This window comes from Eptatretus burgeri, chromosome 10 (assembly GCF_056783735.1).
Source record: "Eptatretus burgeri isolate ZD-2024b chromosome 10, Ebu_testis_v1, whole genome shotgun sequence".
NCBI classification, from domain to species: domain Eukaryota; kingdom Metazoa; phylum Chordata; class Myxini; order Myxiniformes; family Myxinidae; genus Eptatretus; species Eptatretus burgeri.
This window is the reverse complement of record NC_140970.1, coordinates 69,443,968-69,468,675: the sequence shown is the minus strand read 5'-3', so window position 1 is coordinate 69,468,675 and position 24,708 is coordinate 69,443,968. Positions and strand designations below refer to the sequence as shown.

The 24,708-nt window shown below is 46.9% G+C and overlaps 1 protein-coding gene across 8 annotated transcripts in view; it reads right to left on the bottom strand.

The window, feature by feature from the left end:
* The window catches only part of LOC147018808 (Y-box-binding protein 1-like), a 93,645-nt gene that overhangs the window by 60,998 nt on the left and 7,939 nt on the right, over positions 1 to 24,708 (bottom strand). For 3 of the 8 annotated variants that reach the window (XR_015062529.1, XR_015062528.1, XM_085898850.1), the window contains exons 4-6: positions 7,871 to 7,960; positions 7,585 to 7,716; positions 7,036 to 7,224 (exon numbers count right to left, since the gene is read on the bottom strand). Coding sequence is in view for 6 of the 8 variants with exons in the window: in XM_085898850.1 (XP_085754976.1) it covers positions 7,036 to 7,224; positions 7,585 to 7,716; positions 7,871 to 7,960 (411 nt within the window). In the remaining 2 variants the exon portion in view is untranslated. The remainder of the gene's footprint in view (positions 1 to 7,035; positions 7,225 to 7,584; positions 7,717 to 7,870; positions 7,961 to 24,708) is intronic. The other 5 variants (XM_085898852.1, XM_085898854.1, XM_085898851.1 and 2 more) reach the window with 5 other exon arrangements.

Here is a 24,708-nt window from a genome sequence, read left to right as displayed (position 1 = left end):
GCAGGAGAAAATAGCAGAGAACTTCATTGCTCCTCAGGACATAATTAATATGGATGAGATCCCTCTGACTTTTGACCTACCTCTCAATCGGACTAAACAAAAAAGGCGAATCGTCCATCTGTTTAAAAACAACTGGTCACGATAAAACCAATTTTACTTGCGTCCTGAGCTGCACGGCATCCAGAGAAAAATATACCATCAGAGATGGGGAATCCCCCACCATTGAAAAATAATTGAAATCAAATAAGCAGTTTTCCATTTATTACAAAAAACATTTTTTCAAGATGGCCGACTGGGGCAGCCATCTTGGATCCGGCCACACCCAAAATCAATTGGGTTCTTCCTTTTCAGATGGTACACGCGTGACCCAAATTTCAAATCGATATGGCAAAAAAAAATTTTTTTCAAGATGGCCACCCCAGTCTGCCATCTTGGATCTGGCCATCCCAAAATCAATAGGGTTCTTCGTTTTCAGGTGGTACATGTGACCCAAATTTCAAATCGATATGGCGAACAGTTTGAGTTATCGCACTCACAGCTATAAATGTTGACGCCATAAATGACGCCCAGCCAGCCGGACGGACGACCGCCCGAGTCGGCCATCTTGGATCCGGCCACACCCAAAATTAATAGGGTTCTTCCTTTTCAGGTTGTACATGTGACCCAAATTTCAAATCAATATGACGAAAAATTTTTTTTCAAGATGGCCACCCCAGTCGGCCATCTTGGATCTGGCCACGCCCAAAATCAGTATGGTTCTTCCTTTTCAGGTGGTACACGTGACCTAAATTTCAAATCGATATGGCGAACGGTTTATGAGTTATCGCACTCAGCTATAAATGTTGACGCCGCCCCAGTCGGCCACGCCCAAAATCAATAGGGTTCTTCCTTTTCAGGTGGTACAATCAAAGGGCGGAGGAGCTTCTTGTGAGCCAACGGCCATCCATATCTAGTGCCCAACTGTGTCTGCGGATGTCCTCCTGCAGTTGGGTTACTTTTTATGAGGAGGTTGGTGGCAGGATTTGCATTCCGGCCACCGTAAAAGCCTTCATTCCGCAAAACGCAAAAACGCAAAAAAAAAAAAATCTGAAAACCCACTCCGTGGGAGTACCTCCTGTGCAGCTTCCCTTCGCAGGGCAGCTCACCGGATGACGGGATTGAGGCAAAGCCTTCGGGACCCCCAATCTTTGATGATAGGAGGGAAACCACAGGGTAACATCCCTGGGTCAGATTGCGGGAGAGTGTGTCGGAGTGGTGCTGAGGTGTCGTCCACCAGACGGCGGTCTCCTTGGGTTAACCTGAGGCGGTCCCTTCGGGTGGGTGCCTGGAATGTCCTATCCCTAAGAGAGGATGATCACCTGTCTGTTATCATCTGAGCTCAAGCGTTTGGACATCGGGATTGCAGCTCTCTGAGGTTCGGAGACCGGATTGCGGCGAGATAATGGTGGGTGGTTACACCCACTATTGGTCTGGTTGCTCTGATGGTTACCATACCCAAGGAGTTGCTGTAGCTCTGTAACCAATAAGCTGACCCCAATGATAATTGAGGCAACACCGGTCAACGAGCGTATTATGAGATTAAGGATTCGTCACTCCTTCGGTGTCATTTCCCTGGTCTCTGTTTATGCTCCGACTGAGGCGAGTGATCTCACAGAGAAGGATGCAGTCTACGCCACGCTAGAGTCTGTGGTTGATCATTGCCCCAGACGAGATACACTTCTAGTCTTGGGGGATTTCAATGCATCGACTGGAACTGATAGGGATGGTTATGAGGTGTGTGTTGGTCCCCATGGGTCAGGAACTATGAACCAGAATAGCACTAAGTTCCTTGACTTTGCAAGAAGTCATTGACTTAGGGTGGCTGGTTCATGATTTCAGCGCCCACAGCTCATCGCTGGACTTGGTATTCCAACGCTGGCGGTGTGGCAAAGGAGATTGACCATGTCCTCATTGATGGTCGTTGGAGGATGATCCAGAACTGCAGGGTCTACCGGAGTGCTCAGTTCCTCAATAATGACCACAGGCTTGTTGTCGCAACTCTAAAGCTGCACCTTAAATCCTGGAGAATGGTACCATCCCAGCCTAGGCTGGATGTTAGCAAGCTCAGGGATGAGAGAGTAGCTGAGGAGTTTGCGAACAGGCTGATTGGACACTTGGGGGGGTCCTGAAGAGTTGTGGAGTGCCTTCAAGACCACCGTCCTTGATGTTGCCGGTGGATGTCTTGGAGCTCACCGCAGGGCAAAGAAGAATTTTGTCTCTCAAGGGACACTGGATACCATTGACCAGAGTCGCAGAGCCAGGCTGAATGGCAGAGCTGAGCTATTCAGGGAGCTGAGGCGAAAAACTGTACGTGCACTGAGGGTGGACAAGGAGGCCTATGTGCGAGGAATCTGTGAGGGGGTAGAGCATCACCTGTGGACAGGTGATTCTCGTCCCGCTTACAGGGGAATTCGCGCATTGCGTTCATCCAAGCCCATCCCTCGGATCACTGCAGTTCGAGCAGAGAGTGGTAGGCTCTTGACAGAGGAGTCTGAAGTGATGGCCCGCTTACTTTGAGCGGTTGTACCAGGCTGATCCCCCAGCTGTCGAGTTGGACGTCAAGGGTGTTACAATCCCTGTTGCTGACCCTCAAATCAACTGTGGTCCACCTTCGCTTGTGGAAACACGGGCTGCGGTGAACCAGTTGAAACAGGGCAAAGCTCCAGGGATCTGTGGCATCCATGCTGAACTTCTCAAGGCTGGTGGAAGTGCTGAACTCGTGTCGTTGCATGCAGTTTTGTGCTCTGCCTGGAACACAGGCATCATCCCAACTGACTGGAAGAGGGGCCTTGTTGTCCCTCTCTGGAAAGGGAAGGGTGATCGCCAAGACTGCAACAACTACCAAGGGGTGACGCTGCTCTCAGTGCCAGGCAAGATCTTTGCTCGGATAATTCTTGATAGGGTTCGCCACCATCTGCTTGAGCACCAGCGTCTGGAGCAGTCAGGCTTTACACCAAAGAGGTCAACGATTGACCGTATCCTTGCCCTTCATGTCCTCACTGAATGCAGACGAGAGTTCCGGCAGGGGCTGCTTGCAGCCTATGTTGATCTCTGTAAAGCGTTCGAGTCAGTGAATCGGGATGTCCTCTGGAGGATTCTTGGTCTTCGTGGGGTGCCACCAAAACTGATCGATCTGATGTCTGAACTCTACTCCGGTACTGAGAGTGCTGTGAAGTGTGGTGGTACCACCTCTGACTTATTTTCAGATGTTACTGGAGTTCGTCAGGGGTGTGTACTGGCCCCCACACTTTTTAGCACTTGTATGGACTGGATTTTAGGGAGGATGTCGGAGAGATCAAGCTGCGGTGCATCGTTTGGGAATGTCAAGATCTCGGACCTTGATTTTGCAGATGATGCAGTCATCTTTGCGGAGACTTTAGACATCCTCTTGGGGGCCCTCGAGGTGCTGAATGAGGAGTCGGAGCTGCTGGGATTATGGGTTTCTTGGGTCAAAACTAAGATCCAGGCTTTCGGTGACATCTTGGATGCTGCTGTCCTGTCTGTGTCTGTTTGTGGTGAGGATGTTGAGGTCGTGGAGAGATTCACTTTCCTTGGCAGTGATATTCATGTCTCTGCTGGCTGTGAGTCAGAGGTCATTAGACGTCTGGGTCGGGCCTGGGGAGTCATGGATTCACTGGATCATGGGGTGTGGCGCTGCCGGTACCTGTGCGGGAGGACGAAAGTCCGAGTCTTCAGGTCCTTGGTACTTCCAGTCTTGCTCTATGGATGCGAGATTTGGACTCTGACCAAGGATCTGAGACGGAGACTTAATTCCTTTGGTACCAGGTCTCTTCGGAGAATCCTTGGCTATCCGCTGGTCGGATTTTGTGTCCAACGAGCGGTTGCTGAGAGAGACTCGGATGAGATTTGGTACCTGCATAGTCCGTGAGCATCAGTTGCAGCTGTATGGACATGTGGCTCGTTTTCCTGACGCTGATCCTGCTCACCAGATTCTCTCAGCGAGTGGGTCTCATGAGTGGAGGAGGCCAGTGGGCCAACCACGTGCCTCGTGGTTGCAGCAGGTTGACAATCATCTCAAGGAGATGGGGATGGGCCTGGCATCTTCCTGGGGGATGGCCAGACGGAGGCCCCTGGAGTACCAGCGGAAAGTGGACGCAGCGCCGCGCTGTTCTGGCACATGCTCCCATACCTGACCTAACATGTGTGACCCAAATTTCAAATCGATATGGCAAACAGTTTGAGTTATTGCACTCACAGCTATAAATGTTGATGCCCAGCCAGCCGGACGGACAGCCGGACGGACGACCCGGGTGATAACAATATCCCCCTTCCGCCATGCGGCGGGGGATAAAAACTTCCACCAATGGTCATATTTAAACGCGTTACGCTGCCAAAGCAGGAGTTTCCAAAAGGAATTGTTATTAAAGTGAACAAGAAAGGGTGGATGAATGAAACGCTAATGAAGATGTGGCTCACCGAGTGCTACGGCAAGCGACCGGGAGGGTTCTTCCACCGGAACTAGGCCATGTTGGTTTTGGACAGCATGAAGGCCCACATTACTGATACCGTAAAAGAAGCAATCAGATCAACTAACTCCATCCCAGCAATGATCCCAGGCGGCACGACCAAATATCTTCAACCTCTTGATATCACTGTTAATCGTGCTTTCAAAGTAACACTGCATGTCGAATGGGAAACATGGATGTCCAGTGGCGAAAAATCTTTCACCAAAACTGGACGTATGTGACGAGCAAGCTTCGCGGAGGTCTGTCAATGGATTTTGACAGCGTGAGGAAAAGTAAAACAATCTACGATCGTCAACAGCTTTCGCAAAGCTGAACTCTTGTATGTAGCAGATGACAGAGAAGCCACCAACTCCAGCCAGCAAGACTCAGATTCATCCGACAGTGAAAAAGAGGCCAGGGTCAGCGATGCAGCCATAGCAGAAGCTGTGCTTCTGTTGTTCAACTCAGACACTGAAGGCGAAGCTTTCAGTGGCTTCAGTGGAAATGATGACGAATAAATGTGACTACCCGTATTTTTTTTAATTGTGTGTATTATTGTGTATCTTTGGTGCAGCTGTATTTTTATCCCCCACCAACCAACGAAGTTGGCGGGGGATAGAGAAATGGGTTCCGTCCGTTCGTCACAGTTCGTTTCCGGAACTTAACTACAAATCCCCTCAAGATATATTTATGAAATTTGGTATACATATCAAGTAAGTGGTGAGAAATAAAGCCTGGTGTTGGCGCAGTGGTTCGGGCAGCGGCTTGGGATCCAAAAGGTCCTGAGTTCAAGCCCCGTTGGGCCACTGAATTAATACACCAGGGCTTGACTCAGCCTGTCATCCTTCCGAGGTCGGCGAAATGAGTACCAGAATACTGGGCCGGTGTATAACCCGGTTAAAATAGGTGTACCATATCCCTGTGTCGTAAGAGGCGACCAGGATTGCGTCAGGAAGGGCATCCGGCGTAAAACCTGTGCCAAATCACTATGCGGATCATACGGATGATCCGCCGTGGCGACCCCTAACGGGAGCAGCCGAAAGAAGAAGAAGATATCAAGTAAGTGGTGAACTGGTGCCTTTTGATATGTCACATGGTTTGGCAGCCATGTTATATTCAAGAAAAATATTAAATAATGTTCTCTGGAATCACATAACCTAACGAAGCGAAAATTTGCAACCATCATCTTCCATCACGTCTGCATACACAGTAAAAATTATGACGTCACAAGTCACATGGTTTGGCAGCCATCTTGGATAGAAAAACACACCTCATTCGATTAACACGAAACTTCACACGTATTACACTGGAGGATTGGAGGCAGAATGTAAATTTATGATGTCTTAGGTCACATGGTTCGTCAGCCATCTTGTATTGAAAATTAATAAATTTTAAAAATCTTCTCCAGAACAGCCAGACAGATTGAGGCAAAATTTCACATACACTTTCCCCAAGACATCCTTTCAGGAGTTTGTTAATTTCTAATTGATAGGTCACATGGTTTGGCGGCCATATTGAATTTACCCTAAAACTTCCAAAAATCTTCTCCAGAACGGTTGGTCAGATCAAGGGGAAACTTCACATACATATTGCACACGCTTCGGGAATACAAGTTTGTTAATCCTCATTTACTATGGTGGGGGACATCGAAGACTTTGTCTTCAATGGATGCTAGTTATTTTTGTGTTGCTTTGTCAATGAATTTGTGCTTTGCGCGAGTCTGACAAGTTTCTGTGGCTGTCGAGTTTCTCATTTTTTTGTGGCTAATTTTCAGACGTTTTTGCGCAACATTTGCAGCTTATAAACCAGTGCGGCTTGTGTGTTTAAATTCCAGATTTTCTTTATAAAATTTAGGGGATGCGGTTTATATAACAATGCGCTCAATGGTCCAAATTTTACGATATATAAAATTTAAATGGAATAAAAAAAAATTTAAGGCAAAAAATTAGTTAATTCTGGGTTTTACCACCATTTTTTGCACTGTCGATTACATCACCGCCATCTAATGCAATATATTCATGCCCATTTTGTGTCCTTTATAAAGCCCTCAAAAACAAAGTTTCCTGTTTGGAATGATTTTCAGTTTTGTTTGACTGCTCGGTAGGCAGACAGAGTAAAATTATTATTTCACTCTGTGCATATGTGATTGGTTCAAATTCAAATCCAAAGTCTGTTAAAACGAAAGACTCGTCTTCCTATTTATGTTCTGATTATTGTTCAAAATATAACATTCGATTTCAGCAAGTTGTTCCTTGATCATAAACTGACAAGACAGACAGGTGGACAGATATGAAGCAATTGCTTAACCCCGCTTTTTGCTCAGTGTGCACGGGGTAATATCTATGAATGATGTAAAATACATGTACAGAGTGACACACAAAATTGTTATTCTTTTCAACTGCAATTGAAAGTGCACGATTCCATGGGCTACAATTAACCTTTGGTCAAAAAATAACAATAATAATAATATAAAAAAAAACAGGAGCATTTTCACTTATTCCTACAAGCATACATTTGGTAAACTCCTAACATTCATTCCCCCGTAAAAAACCTCGCTGTGACCACGAGGCACACGATCAAACTGGCGTCGCACGTAGTAGAGTTGGTAACGTCTTTCCCTGAAGCCATAGCGGCGTGGTGGCGGTCCTGCAGAGAAATTCTGGGCATCTCCTTCTGACCCTGGGTCTGCACTCTCCACTGCTCCATCACCACCGTTCTGCTGACAAAAAAAAATAAAAATAAAAAAAAAACAGGATAGTCAGACAAATTAGCACAAAGGTGAAAGGTCAAATGCCATTCCAGTCATGTACATGAAAGCATGTTAAACTTTTATTGAACAATCAACATAAGAACTTCCCCACCCCCCTCCCCCCAAAAAAATTAATTGAAAACATGAAGTTCAAATTCAAATAAATTGAAGTACTTCCAGGTATCTTTTACACATCAGTTGGAATTCTTTATTCTCAAATTTGTACTTGAAAAGGTAAACTTTCCCCAAAGCACATTCAAGAATTGCTGGTAAATATTGTCAAAAAACCCAACTTTTGACTCATGCAGTTGTACACGACTTATAATGTACCTGGCGACGAGGGGGTCCACCTCGACGTGGCCCACCATAATACCCTCCGCGGTAGCGCCTGCGGTCAGCAGCGTAACGGCTGCCCTGGACTGCCGTTCCACCAGGTCCAGTAACATTTGCAGCCTCAGCACCCTAACCAAACAGACAACAATTACATCAACGATAAGTTGCTCAACCTGCTGTAACGAACCACACCCCCACTCATCATACAAGTTCGCCAAAAACAAGTTACAATCGAGTCCAAAACAGTAATTGCAATGGATAAAATTGCGACAACACAATTCACCTTTTCCCCTTCAACCACATCAAACTCCACCACTTCCCCATCTCCTACACTGCGCAGGTACTTGCGTGGGTTGTTCTTCTTTATGGCAGTCTACATATAGAAAAGAAAAAAAAAAAATCAAATAAATAAGACAAGCAGAGGTGAAGGGTTCTGAGCCACTCTTCTGTTAAGCATGAAAGATTGACAGTCAGATTGGTGATTAAGCCACCCGATTACGAATCTACCTATTCCACTCATTGTGCCACAGATATGTGAAATATTTGGTGGAATTGTGCCTTTGAAGATAGGAACATTAAATTTGGCACACAGGCCATGTCCTTGGGAAATGTTTTGGCCATCAGGCCGTTGCAGACTTGTCCCGCAACATTAGTGGCAGCCATTTTCCAAAATGGCCGCCAAAGACTTAAATTAACATGATATGTACGATCCATCCATCCATTGGGACCATACTCTGCACAGAGCGTCGGTGCTGCCGAAGCAGTCTCCTGGGCTATTGGGCACAATCCTGGACAGGTCCCCACTCCAACAAAGGATACTCAAATGGCTCGATCATTGCAGCAAGCTGGTACTCATTTTGCCGACCTCGGAAGGATGAAAGGCTGAGTCAACCCCACCTGGTATTAATTCAATGGCCGAGCAAGATTTGAAGTCAGGACCCTAGAATCCCAAGCCTGTCATCCTAGCCATTAAGCCAACACCAGGCATGATATGAATGATATGCAGATCAAAATGTGATTTTATTATTTCTGGCAACATACACATTCATATATATATATATATATATATATATATATATATATATATATATATATATATATATATATATATATATATATATATATATATATATATATATATATATATATATATATATATATATATATATATATATATATATATATATATAGATATAAATATATATATATATATATATATATAGTTACGAAATCACGCCCGCCGGCGCGCGATCGGCCGCTTTCCCACTAATAGCGACCGCGTCGCCCACCGGACGGACAATTCAGTCGTGACTCTCCTGGAACTATCGCCAGGAACCAGTCACGGGTGGGGGTTTAACATCACCACAGCCCAGTCCGCATTCTACCCGCGCGAAATAGGTATATCGACATTCGGCGATTCACCCTAAGTACTCGTGCGGGTAACCTACCGAGGGGCTGCACCGCGCCGCAGGTCGGCTTAGGACACGAACCGCTTAAACGGTCCATTCCGTTCTAAAGCGATAACCGAGCGAGTATTATCGCCGACCTCGACGGATCAGATTCTCCTTACCGGGTGTTTAAAACCCAACTAATTATTCCACAATGCAAGATAGCATTTTCAACGGGGAAAAGATGCAACGAACTGGGAACATTCAAACAAAGCACATTTATTACAAGCACACGTATATACAGCCAAGGCAGTCATGCAATATTCAAGCGAGAAGCAAAAGCAATACAACCGAATATGATAATTATCTACAGTCACTTATAGTCGTTACTTAACAGGACACGGCGCCACAGCATGCATACAAAAACAAAAGGAAAGACCTCCCCATAGGCAGGGAGGAAGACGGGGTCCAGGGAACTTTATAACACGGGACCTGGAGGACTGAACGGGTCCCACGAGACCGTGGCCGGTTACCTGCACCCTCAAGGTGCCTCGGTGGTTGGCGAGTCGTGACGTCCCGCTCCCACGACAGTCAGCGTGGTCGCGCCTGGTTCCTGGCCTCCCACGTGGCCGGCAAGCTCTCTCCGGCGCTCCTCGTCCAGACGCGCAGGTCCACACAGCCGGCACTGCTGCGCCTTCCGTCCGAGTCTCCCACCAACAGGCCGCTCACAGGACCACGAGCGCAGGAACCAAGTGAGGAAGAAGAACTGGACCACCGTGAGACAGGGGCAAGCATGAACCAAGAAGAGAGAGAGTGAGCCTCGCGTGCGGTCCGCCCTTTATAGCACGGGGCTCCGCCCTTCGCCCCACCCCGTTTTCGGCTCCACCTTCCTTCGAGAAGGGGCGTGCCCTCACTCCGACCGCCTCACGCCGTGCATCCACCAATCGGAAGCGAGCTGCCCTGCCCCCTTCCCTTCACACCAGCCTCGGAGAAAAAAGGCTGGAAAACCTGCGCGTCGTCGCAGTTTTTTCCTTGGCGCCTTTGTTTGACGTTCTCGGACGGTTTCCGACGCGGAAACCGTCGTAGCGTGGAGGATGGCGTTCGGAAGCGGACGTAGTGGCGAAGATGGTGGTAGTTGTTGTGATGGTTATTGTAGCGTGGTTGGCGTACTTTGTGGCGGTTGTTGTTTGCGTGGTTCAAAATAACGATAGATAAAGAAAAAAACGGCTATCTCAAAGAGTCGCAGCCCGGCGAACGCGAATAAATCCCTCTAAACAACGGTGGGGAAAGCTATCCGAACACTCACTTACCGGCATAGCTAATCTCAGAACCTTTATGGTGTTCTGCGAATTTCCACAGCCGTAACAATATATATATATATATATATATATATATATATATATATATATATATATATATATATATATATATATATATATATATATATATAACGGATTTCAGAATCCGGTCTGATTAATGCATCCACACATCCAGGTCCTCAGACAGTTATTTCCTTATATGCATGTTCAGATTAGCCCCATCCCCATGTCTAATGGGTTCTTAAATGTGATGCGTTAAGGGTAAAGGATAGAAACCCTCTTATGGGAAGCTTTTTTTTCTTCTTTACGACAGACACGTTCACACGCATTTTTCGCGAGTTCTGAAGCCCGCCCTCGTTTTTCCTCAGCAACATTCCTTCACAAGCTCCGACGCCCGCCTTTTTTGAGAGCGCACGGGTAGTCATGGTAACCGTGCCCCGGTGGGGTGAGCTTGGGGCGGACAGCACCCAGTAGAGACGCCCCAAAAATATAAAAAGGCATTCTGTGAGGAGACGCGTTCCAGTGAGGAAACCGTGAATGTGGGACGTTCTGAGCGGAGAGAGACATGGGGAGAGGAAAAGGCGAAAGAGGGATGTTCTGAAGCGAGAGAGACGTTCTGTGAGGAGATTCGTTTTGAGAGTGGGGAAAAAGCGAAAGCGATACGTTCTGAAGAAGAAAGATACGTTCTGTGATAATAAAAAAGCGTGAACGAAAGAGGTACGAGAGAAGCGAGCAAGAAGCGGGTGTAGGCGCACAAAAGAGAAGGAAGCGCACGCGTGGGTGTCTGGCCAGCGCAAACAGCGAGACGGTTCATCCTGCCCAGAGCTTCGGCAAGCGAGCGTGTACACTGGCGTTCAAGGCTGCCCCGCGAGAGGCTGTACGACAAAGCTGGGTGCTGGCGACGGATGTGACACACACGCATTTCAGAACGTTTTTGCTTCACGAACGACTTTCTGGTGAGCGAGACTATTTTCTCCCTCTCCCCTCCCCCTGAATAATCCGTTGGGTACCCTTGTCTGTGTTTAGCTGTAAGTCAACCCCCGTTTTGCTTCTGCTCTTTGTCTCTTTCCTGGCATTTTGATTGATTTTTCTTTGAAATTCTTTATTTACCTCAGCAACAAGTTTTTTTAGTTATTAATTTTCTTATTAATAAATTTGTTGATTTCCAACCTGTCCGTGTTTGTCCTTTCCTTCATTGGTCTCGCATTGCTCGAACCGAGATAGACTGGGAGGTAATTACCACAGATTTGACCAAAAAATTGTCGGCACGCACCAGCGCTTAAAATGCTCGGACGCCCTAATTAAAATCTAATCAGATAATATTGGTACTTTGCCGAGGGCACGCTCCCCGTTCAGGTAACCACGTGACCTCGAGTTAAACGGAATTAAGACTGTGGACACTGGAACTCATGGCTCACTGCTTGGCGTTCGTGGTTTTAAAACAACCAACCGTACCATAACGTTAATTGTGAGCGGTGGCCCCGGGTCCGGCTCTACAGAGGACAACCGGGGATTAATCCCCGAGTGACAAGCTGGTTTCTCAGTAACCGTCATCACAACAATCACAGTCCAAAAATTCTATGATGTCCACCAGACATCCCCAACGCACGCACGCAAGCAAGCAAGCACGCACGCACGCACTTTGATATTTTCCCAAGTACGATACTCTCTCGCGATGCTGGGCAGCGGCAGCGAGCCGCAGCTCCATCAGCTACGTGATCACGAGGGGAAACAACCGATACTCGACAGTGTACTGTGTTGCCAGCGTTTTTTGGATATTGTGTTTTCACATCCCAACATGTCTACAAAACACCCATCTGTGTCTCTTGCCTCTGGTGAGAAGAGGAGGAGGAAGGCTATTACTCTTGAGATGAAACTCAAGATACTTGCCCAACATGAAGGCTGCAAGCCAGTAATGGCCATCACACTGAGTTAGGACTTTCGCAATCGACAATCTTAAAGGATAATAAGTGAATCGGTGAAATAGTCAGCATCGGTTAAATGTATTGTCATCACGAAGAAAAGAGCTGGGCCGATTGGTGATATGGAAAAATTACTTGTCACGTGGTTGGAAGACCAGATACAGAAGCACATACCGCTTCACCTATTGACGATCCAGGCTTAGACAAGAAGTCTTTTCGATACGCTAAAAGAGCGTGCCGATGATCCTACGTATTCGCAAATGTTTACAGCAAGTCATGGGTGGTTCCAACGCTTCAGAAGTTAGCATAATTTTCATAATGTGAAGGTCAGCGGTGAGGCAGCAAGTGCCGATACTGAAGGTGCCGAAGCTTTTAAGGAAGAGCTGCATAGGATAATTATGGACAAGAAATATTTGCCGGAACAAATATTTAATGTCGATGAAACGAGCTTATTCTGGAAGTGTATGCCGGAGCATACAGACATTCATCAAGAGTCAAAGGCAATGCCAGCATTCAAAGACAGTGTAACGCTGCTTTTCATTGGAAATGTTGCAGGGTTTAAATTAAAGCCTTTCCCTCATGAGATATTCAACACTTTATTGGAAAATAGGCTTTGTGTTGGATGATTTTGCTTAACTGTAGGCTAATGCAAGTGTTCTGAGCACGTTTAAGGTAGGCTCGGCTAAGCTAAGCTATGTTGTTCGGTAGGTTAGATGTATTAAATGCATTTCCGACTTACGATGGGTTTATCGGGACGTAACCCAATCATAAGTCGGGGACCAGCTGTATATACATGCACACACATATATATATATATACATATACATATATATATATATATATATATATATATATATATATATATATATATATATATATATATATACATATACATATATACATATATATATACATATACATATACATATATACATATATATATACATATACATATACATACATATATATATACACATATATACATATATATATACACATATATATACATATATATACATATATATACATATACACACACACACACACACACACACACACACAGGGTGAGTCAAAAGTCGCGCCCGATTTCTGTTTTTTCGGCTGTCAGATTCCTTCTGGGAAGTCATGTTCATAATTGTCTTGCAGATTATTAATTTTCGTAATTTATTTATTTTTGATTTTGTTTTGCAGGTTATTGCTGAGAGTTTGGAAATTTACTGAATTTGCACCAAATTGAGCTTAATGGCACAATTAAGACACAATTGTGTCTACTGGGCTGCAAATAACCCGAGTGACAGTTGAGGAGGTAAATTTACCTGGAGTGACAGTTTGGGCAGCCATATCTCCATGAGGGATAATTGGACCCTTTTTCTTTGAGGGATCTGTCACTGCAGAAATTTACCTGGATATGCTGCAAACCTTCTTTTGGCCCATGGTACAAGATCAGGACTGTTATTTCCAGCATGATGCAGCTCCACCTCATTATGGACGTAATGTTCGTCAGTGGCTTGATGAAAACTTTCCCAGAAAGTGGATTGGCCGCCGCGGTCCGATTGAGTGGCCGGCACGCTCCCCAGACTTTTCTTTGGGGGGCTCATGAAAGACCTTGTTTATCATGAAAATCCTCGTACCATTCAGGAATTGAAGGCTCAAATCACTGCAAAGTTTGAGGAAATTGATATCGAACTCTACAGACGTGTGTGCCGCCTTTGTGCCTGCTCGGCTGCAATTGTGCATCGATCACGAGGGAGGGCACTTTGAAAATTGCAAGTAAAACAGCTTGGTACAGTTCCGCAATTTTTTTCTTTAATAAATGGTTAGATAAACATGTCATTCATTTCTAACTTCTTGTACACAGTAATACAAATGGCAAACAAACAATCAACTGACAGAAATTGGGCACTACTTCTGACTCACCCTGTATATACATACATATATGGAAAAAAGCTGGAGAAACGTATCCCTATTTCTGCTTGCAGATGCAGCTGTGTGACAATGACCAAAATTTACAAGGTGGTGGATCCTCTACAGCCTGTGCCTTCAACACAATGTCCAACAACAGACTGGAACATGTGCCCTGCACAAGGTAGACACAGAGGTGCTTCGCTGTCCAGCTGAGTCTAGACATGACATGCAGAGAGCATGACATGCAGGCTACAAGACAATTGCTCAGCACCTTTTGGGATTTTTTGTTTGCCAAGAACAATAAATCTTTCATGCATTCATGATGGCGAGGGCATCGAGGTAACACTGCAGCAGCACAAAGCCAAGTGGCATGACTCGTATAGACTCGAGTATAATAATACCAAACTATAGCTTGCACAGAAGAGGAAGAGACCCATAGAAAATGCTGCAGATGGCTCCAAGGAGGTCCACCCAGAGAGTGTGGGAGAGCAAATACTTCCATGGCAAACCTGTTTCAGCTGGAAGGCCCTCGTGCAAAGCATCCACATTTGGGGTTCATGTCCATGTCCGACAATGTGCCCTCAAATTGCAGGACAAACCACTACTTACCAAAATGAGTGCATGATACCTAAATGCACAAGATGCTCAGTGCCATGTGAGTACCTGGTCTCCTTGTACAACAGAGCAAATGAAACAAAAACATCCGAAGAGTCCGATGTGGACACGGTGAAACCATGGCATTGCATTTGCTGAACTGATATTCCATATTGAAGATGCCTGCATGGACAATCTTGTTGCACCAGTCTTAAAACTCAGACCTGGTGAATCTGTACAGTACCAGACTGAAACAACTGGGATTTATGCAGTCGGACACATTCACTCCATAAAGCTCAGATAGAATATTGAGTTACTTTCCAGACATGGAAGCTCACAAGCAAGGCCGAGATGTGGTCCTCATTTCCAATGAGGATGTTGGATCCGCATTGAGCAGGCAATGAGAGCACAATTTATTTATTCTCAATGGAAATCACCCCAAACAAGGCATAAAGCCACTCTTGGTAAGGGGCTAAGGAAAGGTTAAAGATGAGGATTAAAACAAAATAAAAGAACGAAAAACAACAAGAAAACATCCAAAGCACAAAAGTAGCAGAAGTCATGTGACACAATGTCACCCCAAAAGATGTAAGAAGAAGGAATTGACATTCTTCTTAAAGCTGGTTAGATCGTAGGAAAATGGGAAGCATTTTCCATGTCATGAATTCCAAAGCGAGACAGGAATAAAACAATCTGCATTGCCTTTCATTCTGCACTTTGGATCAGCTGGAGTGCATGAGTGTGCAGAGTTGGCAAACCAAGTCTTGCGGTGAAACTCATCCAGGAGGAACCAAGTTAGAAAGTCCAGAAGAACATTTGCCATGAAAACATCTGTAGAACAAACTAAGAGTGGCAACTGACCTACGGGGAAAGAGTGGTTGAAGAGTTGAACCCACCTCTGCACCAACCAGGATAACTATGAGTTTCTAGAGCCTATCGAGTAAAGACAAGTGGCAGGCTGGTGTCCCAGCCAAAATGTGGCAACAGCACTCCACGAGGACAGAGAGTTGTCTTTATACAGGTACAAAACAGCATCAGAAGATAAATACAACTAACTCGCTTGGAATCACTCTTAGCAATACCAGAAATATACTTATCCCAATGGAAGTTTGAGGAGATGTCCAGACCAAGAAGCCAAAGCTCAGATGATTCTGTTCAGGTTGAAAACCCCATGTGCACAGAAGGGAAAGACCTGTTTCTGAAGCGAGACATGGACAACAATTTTGTTTTCTTACCAGTTCAGTGGTTGTCAGGTCAGGTTAGATCTGTGACCGGCGACAGATACCATGTAAACCTGTTCCATGGTCAGGTTGACGGCGACGAAACAGTCTCCCCCATGTTTTTTGGTGAGGAGGGTGTTTGGATATGGACACCCAGCAGGATTAAAAACAAAACCTGTCAAAGGGCAGAGGAGCTCCTTGTGAGCCAACGGCCATCCATATCTACTGCCCAACTGTGTCGGCGGACATCCTCCTGCAGTTGGGTTACTTTTTATTAGGAGGTTGGTGGCAGGATTTGCACTCTGGCCACCGTAAAACCCTTCATTCCGCAAAACACAAAAACGCAAAAAAAAAAAACTGAAAACCCACTCCGTGGGAGTACCTCCTGTGTAGCTTCCATTCACAGGGCAGCTCACCGGATGACAGGATTGGGGCAAAGCCTTCGGGACCCCCAATCTTTGATGACAGGAGGGAAACCACAGGGTAACATTCCTGGGTCAGATTGCGGGGGAATGTGTCGGAGTGGTGCTGAGGTGTCATCCACCAGACGGCGGTCTCCTTGGGTTAACCTGAGGCAGTCCCTTTGGGTGGGTGCCTGGAATGTCCTATCCCTAAGAGGATGATCACCTGTCCCTGTTATAATCTGAGCTCAAGCGTTTGGACATCGGTATTGCACCATTCTCTGAGGTTTGGAGACGAGATTGCGGCGAGATAATGGTGGGTGGTTACACCTACTATTGTTCTGCTCGCGCTGATGGTTACCATACTCGGGGAGTTGCTGTAGCTGTTTCCAATAAGCTGACCCCAATGATAATTGAGGTAACACCGGTCAATGAGCATATTATGAGACTAAGGATTCGTCACTCCTTAAGTGACATTTCCCTGGTCTCAGTCGATGCTCCGACTGAGGCGCGTGATCTCACCGTGAAGAATGCATTCTACGCCACGCTAGAGTCTGTGGTTGATCAGTGCCCCAGACGAGATACACTTCTAGTCTTGGGGGATTTCAATGCATCAACTGGAACTGATAGGGATGGTTATGAGACATGTGTTGGTCCCCATGGGTCAGGAACTATGAACCAGAATAGCACCAAGTTCCTTGACTTTGCAAGAAGTCATGGACTTAGGGTGGCCAGTTCATTGTTTCAGCACCCACAAGCTCATAGCTGGACTTGGTATTCCAATGCTGGCGGTGTGGCAAAGGAGATTGACCATGTCCTCGTTGATGATCGCTGGAGGATGATCCAGAACTGCAGGGTCTACCGGAGTGCTCAGTTCCTTAATACTGACCACCGGCTTGTTGTAGCAACTCTAAAGCTGCACCTGAAATCCAGGAGAATGGTACCATCCCAGACTAGTCTGGATGTTGGCAAGCTCAAGGATGAGAGGGAAGCTGAGGAGTTTGCGAACAGGCCAAGTGGACATTTGGAGGGTCTGGGTGCTTTGGGGGGTCCTGAAGAGTTGTGGAGTGCCTTCAAGACCACCGTCCTTGATGTTGCCGGTGGATGTCTTCGAGTCGTAGGGCCAGGCTGAATGGCAGAGCTGAGGCGTAAAACTGTACGTGCACCAAGGGTGGACAAGGAGGCCTATGTGCGAGTAATCTGTGAGGGGGGGGTAGAGCATCACCTGTGGACAGGTGATTCTCGTCCCGCTTACAGGGGAATTCGCGCATTGCGTTCATCCAAGCCCATCCCTCGGAGCACTGCAGTTGGAGCAGAGTGGTAGCCTCTTGACAGAGGAGACTGAAGTGAAGGCCCACTGGGCCGGTTACTTTGAGCGGTTGTACCAGGCTGATCCACCAGCTGTCGAGTTGGACGTCAAGGGTGTTACAATCCCTGTTGCTGATCCTCCAATCAACTGTGGTCCACCTTTGCTTGTGGAAACGCGGGCTGCGGTGAACCGGGGTAAAGGTCCAGGGATCTGTGGCATCCATGCTGAACTTCTCAGGGCTGGTGGAAATGCTGCACTCGTGTCATTGCATGCAGTTTTGTGCTTCGCCTTGAACACAGGCATCATCCCAACTGATTGTAAGAGGGGCCTTGTTGTCCCTCTCTGGAAAGGGAAGGGTGGTCGCCAAGACTGCAACAACTACCGAGGGGTGACGCTGCTCTCAGTGCCGGGCAAGGTCTTTGCTCGGATAATTCTTGATAGGGTTCGCCACCATCTGCTTGAGCAGTCAGGCTTTACACCAAAGAGGTCAACGATTGACCAGTATCCTTGCTCTTCTGGTCCTCACCGAACACAGACGAGAGTTTCGGAAGGGGCTGCTTGCAGCCTCTGTTGATCTCTGTAAAGCGTTCGATTCAGTGAATCGGGATGCCTTCTGGAGGATTCTTGGTCTTCGTGGGGTGCCACCAAAACAGATCGATCTGATGCCTGAACTCTACTCTGGTACTGAGTGCTGTGAAATGTGGTGGTACCGTCTGACTTATTTCCAGTTGTGACTGGAGTTCGTCAGGGGTGTGTACTGCCCCCCACACTTTTCAGCACTTGTATGGACTGGATTATTGGGAGGATGTCGGAGAGATCAAGCTGCGGTGTATCGTTTGGGGATGTCAAGATCTCGGACCTTGATTTCGCAGATGATGCAGTCATCTTTGCGGAGACTTTTGATACCCTTTTGGGGGCCCTCGAGGTGATGAATGAGGAGTCGGAGCCGCTGGGATTATGGGTTTTTTGGGTCAAAACTAAGATCCAGGCTTTCATTGACATCTTGGATGCTGCTATCCTGTCTGTTTGTGGTGAGGATGTTGAAGTCGTGGAGAGATTAATTTACCTTGGCAATGATATTCATGTCTCTGCTGGCTACGAGTCAGAGGTCAATAGACATCTGGGTCGGGCCTGGGGAGTCATGGATTCACTGGATCATGGGGTGTGGCGCTGCCGGTACCTGTGCGGGAGGACGAAAGTCGAGTCTTCAGGTCCTTGGTGCTTCCAGTCTTGCTCTATGGATGCGAGACTTGGACTCTGACCAAGGATCTGAGATGGAGACTTGGTTCCTTTGGTACCAGGTCTCTTCGGAGAATCCTTGGCTATCGCTAGTCCGATTTTGTGTCCAACGAGCAGTTGCCGAGAGAGACTCGGATGAGATTTGTTACCTGCATAGTCCGTGAGTGTCAGTTGCGGCTGTATGGACATGTGGCTCGTTTTCCTGACGCTGATCCTGCTCACCAGATTCTCTCAGCGAGGGAGTCTCGTGAGTGGAGGAGGCCAATGGGCCGACCACGTGCCTCGTGGTTGCAGCAGGTTGACCGGCATCTGAAGGAGATGGGGATGGGCCTGGCATCTGCCTGGGGGGTGGCTAGACGGAGGCCCCTGGAGTACCGGTGGAAAGTGGACACAGCGACGCGCTGTTCTGGAACATGCTCCCATACCTGACCTCAGTGGTTCATTTGGAACCAAGTGTCAGGAAGCTTCTGTGCCAGTTTCTCTTGAATGGGCCAAACATCAAAGCACAGTGAAGTTCCTCAGAAATTCCCCAACCAGTTCTCACCATTTCACAGTGACTGATGCACAACAGTTTGATATGACATCAGGAGAATCAGGCTACAAGTACAACCAGGTACAGCTAAGAACAGAAAAGACCTTTGCCTCTCTACCTGGGCATGATGGTCCACATGAAAACTCACAAGCACAAACTTGTGGACAATCTATACAAGCTGGGGCTTAGCATTTCATTCGATCACATGTTGGACATCTCAACTGGGCTATGATCACGACAGGATGGAGAAAGCTATCGCTCGTCCTCAGCTCAAAAGTGGTCTCTTCACAACTGCTGCAGTTGACAACATTGACCATAACCCCAGCTCTACGAGTGTGCACGACTCATTCCATGGAACTGGGATATCCCCGTTTCAACACCGTCAACAACTTTTGTGAAGTTGATTCGGCTGTCACCGTGCCTACTCCCACCAAGGGGGCAACGACACGCCTGCCCGAGACCTATACTAGTATCCCTCCTGCTGCTTGTCAGACAAGACCACCTGTGCCGAAGCAAGAAGGTCCAAACAAAGCAGGCCATCAGCTCTTACCACAAGCCATGTTGAAGGAATTCAGGTGAGGTTTAATTAATAGATTTACGATAATAAATTCCCCTCACTTTCTTTGCATTGGGTTCCGATTTGTGTGCATCACCTTGTCGATGTTTCACACCTGCACTGGGTGCAACATGGTGTCCTGTTTTGGAGGCAGGGGCAAGAGTACTGAATCCAGATATCTGGAACACATATGGAGATGTCATCCCAGCATTCTGTGCCTTGGTTGCTCGGCCAAGCCCACGAGTCATAGAAGAACGGCTGAGGCCACTGGAGCAATTTGTGGTCCCGCTATACAACCTTACCAGTAGCCAGGAGTGTCAATGAGGCAAGGAAGCACATCTGTCCTCCTCAGCTTCCGGTTCTGGTTTTGGAGCGACAGCAGGGTCTTTCAGGGCTCTCTGCTGACTTTCTCAAAGTGAAGTTTCCGGTTGTTATCTGTCCCGTTTTAACTGTTCATTTTCTCACCGACATGTTACTGTGTTCCCAGTTCGGTTTTGTTTAAAAACATCGTGCTATTTTGCGAGTTGTCAACCCTGTCTTACCAGGTTCCTTGAGGCCGACCCATCCTTCCCCTCTTGGTGTACGATCATTTTTATTTGTATTCTCTCCCCATTACCTTCAATTCCCATTTTTCCCACCCCTCTCAACTAAACACTGTTTCTTGTCTTAAACCCCCCCCCAAAAAAACTACCTTTCTCCTTGCATACCCACCAGGCCCGATCCTTCTTCTTCCTCCTTCTGCCAGCACACAATCTTTATTCTACTTGAGCTGACCCACTCTGGCCATTACCTTCACGATTTCTTCCTTCAACCTTCCATTCCCGAATCTTACCTGTTCTTCAAAAATTAATAATCTTGCTGTATCCTTTCGATTTATACACCTCCTATAACCACGTGTCTCTCTACCCTCTTTCTGATACGTTTCAATGACCCAGCAGCTTCACTCTGCGTTTACAGTTCCAAATTCACCATACACCTCCACGATTTTACGTCAACCTTCCCTTTTCCGAATGGTACGCAATCATTATTCAAAATAAATTCACTTTTGACTCCCACCTCCCATAGCCACATGCTTCTCCTGTAACTATGTGATCTGTTTCCACCGATCCAAATTCACCTCACTATTTTTTTCTGCAACCTCCCATTACTTAATCCAATGAAAACTGTCAAAAAAAAATTAATAATAATAATAAAAACGAACCCTAACAAATCTTCCTCTTTCACGCGTGTGGGACTCATTACTGTATCATAATGCACCACTCTTTATTTCAATTCTACCTTTCATTCATACCTTGCCTGAAAAAATCCAACTGTTACAACGTTTCTTCTCTCCATTTTCTTAATTCGCCTTTATTGCATCCATCAATAAATGTCTTCAATCGCATCTCTGATCTAAAAAAATTTAAAACCCCAGTTTGCAATGAGTGTTCACTTTCCATCAACCATTCTTTTTTTCTAACTTCATTGCCAACTCACGCCTCCCTCTCACCTTTCTCAAAGTTCCCCCCCCCACCCCTCTCATCCACAAAGCTGCCTCCTTCCCCTGCCCTCTCACCACTCCACATCCTCAACTGCCTTCTGCCCCCTATCTTGCCCCCTTCTCTCCCCCAGCACCACAGCGCCTTTTCTCCTCATCCCGTCCCCTCCCCGAGCTATTCTGCAACCCCCCACACTTTTTCTACCTTTCTCCTCAACTCCCCCCCTCCTCCCTTGTCCTACCCTCCCCCTCTCCTCCCATCCCCTGCACCCAAAGCCTCCTCCCCTCCCTTATCATCAACAGTGTTGACCCTCAAATATCCAGGGCCGACGCTCAAATCTTAGATCTTTCCATGCAGGTTGCCACTGACAAACCAGATATAATCTGCCCAACAGAAACTTTCCTCCCTCAAGACGTCTCTGACTCCCAAGTATCTCTCCCTGGTTACTCCCTCCTCCGGTACGACAGACCTGAGCCTCGTCCTGGTGGAGGAGTTGCTCTCCATCAGACTCTATTCCTCACTCTCCATGCACTGCCCTCACTCCCCCACACCCCCAGGAATAGCTATGGCTACGGCTTGCCATCCACTCCCACCTCATGTTTAAATTTGTACTGGGCCGTCCACCAAACAGTGACGACTCCACTTACACCTCACTATCCGAAAACATGGACAAATTTCTATATTCTCATCCAAGCTCTCTCTTCCTCATATGTGGTGACTTCAATTGTCATGCCAGTTGGCTGGGTGTGGGTACCTCTCTCACCTGTCATGGCACTTCAGCAAAAGCTTTCTGCGACACATTGGAACCGACTCAATCGGTCAATTTTCCAATCCGGATCTCAACCAATGGTACGCTATCCCTTCTGGATCTGATTTTGACAAATTTCCCTGAAAATATCTGCTGTTCTTCCTCTGCTCCAATCGGTTCTTCTGACCACGTGCTTGTCAAAGTGGACATCTCTCTGACTTATCAGAGAACCACCTCAGCGCCATCGAGTCTGGCATTTCACTCAAGCCAACTGGCAGGGTGTCCAAGCAGCCATCAAACTTCTTGACTGGTCTCCCATCACCACTTTCTCCAATATAAACTCATCCTGGGAATTCTTTCAAAAAAAAAAAAAAAGCTTGCTCTCCCTCATGCACAGATTTATCCCCTCTCGTCGTCAGTTGTCCTACCCTTCCTCCCGCCCATGGTTTACTGAAGCTTGTGGTGAGGCAGTTGTCCTGAAACAACTTGCCTTATGAAAAGCAAACCCAACTGAAGGTCTCAGTTCCTTCCATAAAGCTTGGAACAAATGTGTATTTACCCTCAGGAGAGCCAGAAAACAACATCTTTCTCATCTCAAGTCTGAACTCTCAAATCTCTCCCTCCTCCAAATCCTGGTGGCATCTAATCAAATCTGTTTCTGGTGTATGTTCCCCCTCCATCCCTTCCCTGACCTCAAATGGCCACACTGCTGACACCGCACATGAAAAGGCTGAATGCCTAAACTCTGTGTTTGCATTGAAATCTTGTGTCCAAAACCCATCACTTTCTGTTCCCAACTTACCCAGTCGCACCCAACTGTCCCTGGACTCTGTCCTTTTCCTCTGACAAGGTGGAGAGCTTGCCGTCAAGCCTCGACTCAGATTCTGCAACCGGTCCAGACGGCATAATCCCACTTGTCCTAAAAACCTGCTCCTCCTCACCCTCTCTCTCTGTTCTATTCACCCTCTCATTTGCTCAAGGTCATCTGCCATTTGCTTGGAAATCAGGAAACGTTACTGCCCTGCAAAAAAAATGTGTAAAAACAGATCCCTGCAACTACAGACCAATCAGCTTTCTCCCAATTATCAGCAAGGTTATGGAATCCATCATCGCTTCAGAAATAAAGTCCTTCCTCTTCTCCAATGGCCTGATTTCCAAACAATTTGGTTTCAGACCAGGATACTCTACCCTGGATATGCTGCTTCTCCTCTCCCAAAAATGAATTGAGGTCCTCAATGCCAAACATGAAATCAGAGCCATATCCCTCGACATATCGCGTGCTGTTGACAGTCTGGCACCCCGCTCACCAAACCCTCTTCCTTTGGTATCCAAGGCCATCTCCACTCATGGCTCGCAGAGTTCCTCTCCTGTCACCCTAAATGGAGTTATTTTATCCCCTCTTCTTGTCTAGGCTGGAGTTCCTCAAGGCAGCATTCTGGGTCTTGTTCTTTTTCTGATTTTCATCAACAATCTCTGACTTCCTGAAAAATCCTCGATCTCTTTGCTGATGACTCCACCCTCTGCCGTACCATCTGTCATCCCTCAGACTGGCAAGCAGCAGCTTCTTCGCTCACTGCAGATCTGGGTAAAATCACAAACTGGTCCAATACGTGGAACAGGTCTTTCAATCCGGACAAATCTCACACTCACAATGTCTCTCCGAAAGGACCGTTTAGCAACCCCTCCCCTCCCCCCCCATCCATGTTTTCAACAATCCTCTGGAAGAAGTCCTTTCTTTCATGCTTCTAGCTCTCACTATCTGCCATGATCTTTCCTGGGAAAGCCACATTTCTAACCTGGCCTCCAAAGCCAGTCGCCGACTGGGAATCCTCCATCGTGCAAGATCCTTCCTCGGCCCACCTGAGCTCCTGACCACATACAAAGCTTTCGTCCGCAGCCTGATGGAGTACTGCTGTCAATTCTGGGCTGGTGTTCCTGCCTCCCACCTTTCTCGGCTTCACGCTGTGAAAAACAAGGCATTTCAGATCATTGACATTTCCCACGATGAGGCTGAGTCTTTGGGCCTCTCACTCACTGCAGGCAGGACGGTGGTCTTTCTGTCGTCTTCAGTCTCCTCTCCCATCTCACCACCCCTGGTGTGTCTGCGATTTGTCCCCACCATATTTCTGCAGGGCGCTCAAGGTCCACCAACAACACCCTTCTGGTAAAACTACCAAAATCACGAATCACTGCTCACCTTCACGCTTTTATTTCTCTTTCTCCCACCTTTGGAATAAACTCCCTCACTCTGTTCAATCCCATTCTTCCCTCCAGGCCTTCAAAACAGCTGTTCACCACCACCTATCATCCCCCATCCAAATCCTTGATCTTTTCTACCCTAGTTAATCCACCCCAAACCCACCTCCTTCAAATTCCCCGCTTTCCTTCCTAAAAGTCCCTGTAATGTCCATATCGTATACCCCGTGCTCCCCACCCAATCCCTTCCACAAATCTCTGAATGTTTCTATTCCCCGCTGTTTTGTCCTTCCCACTCCCACCACTTCTCATGC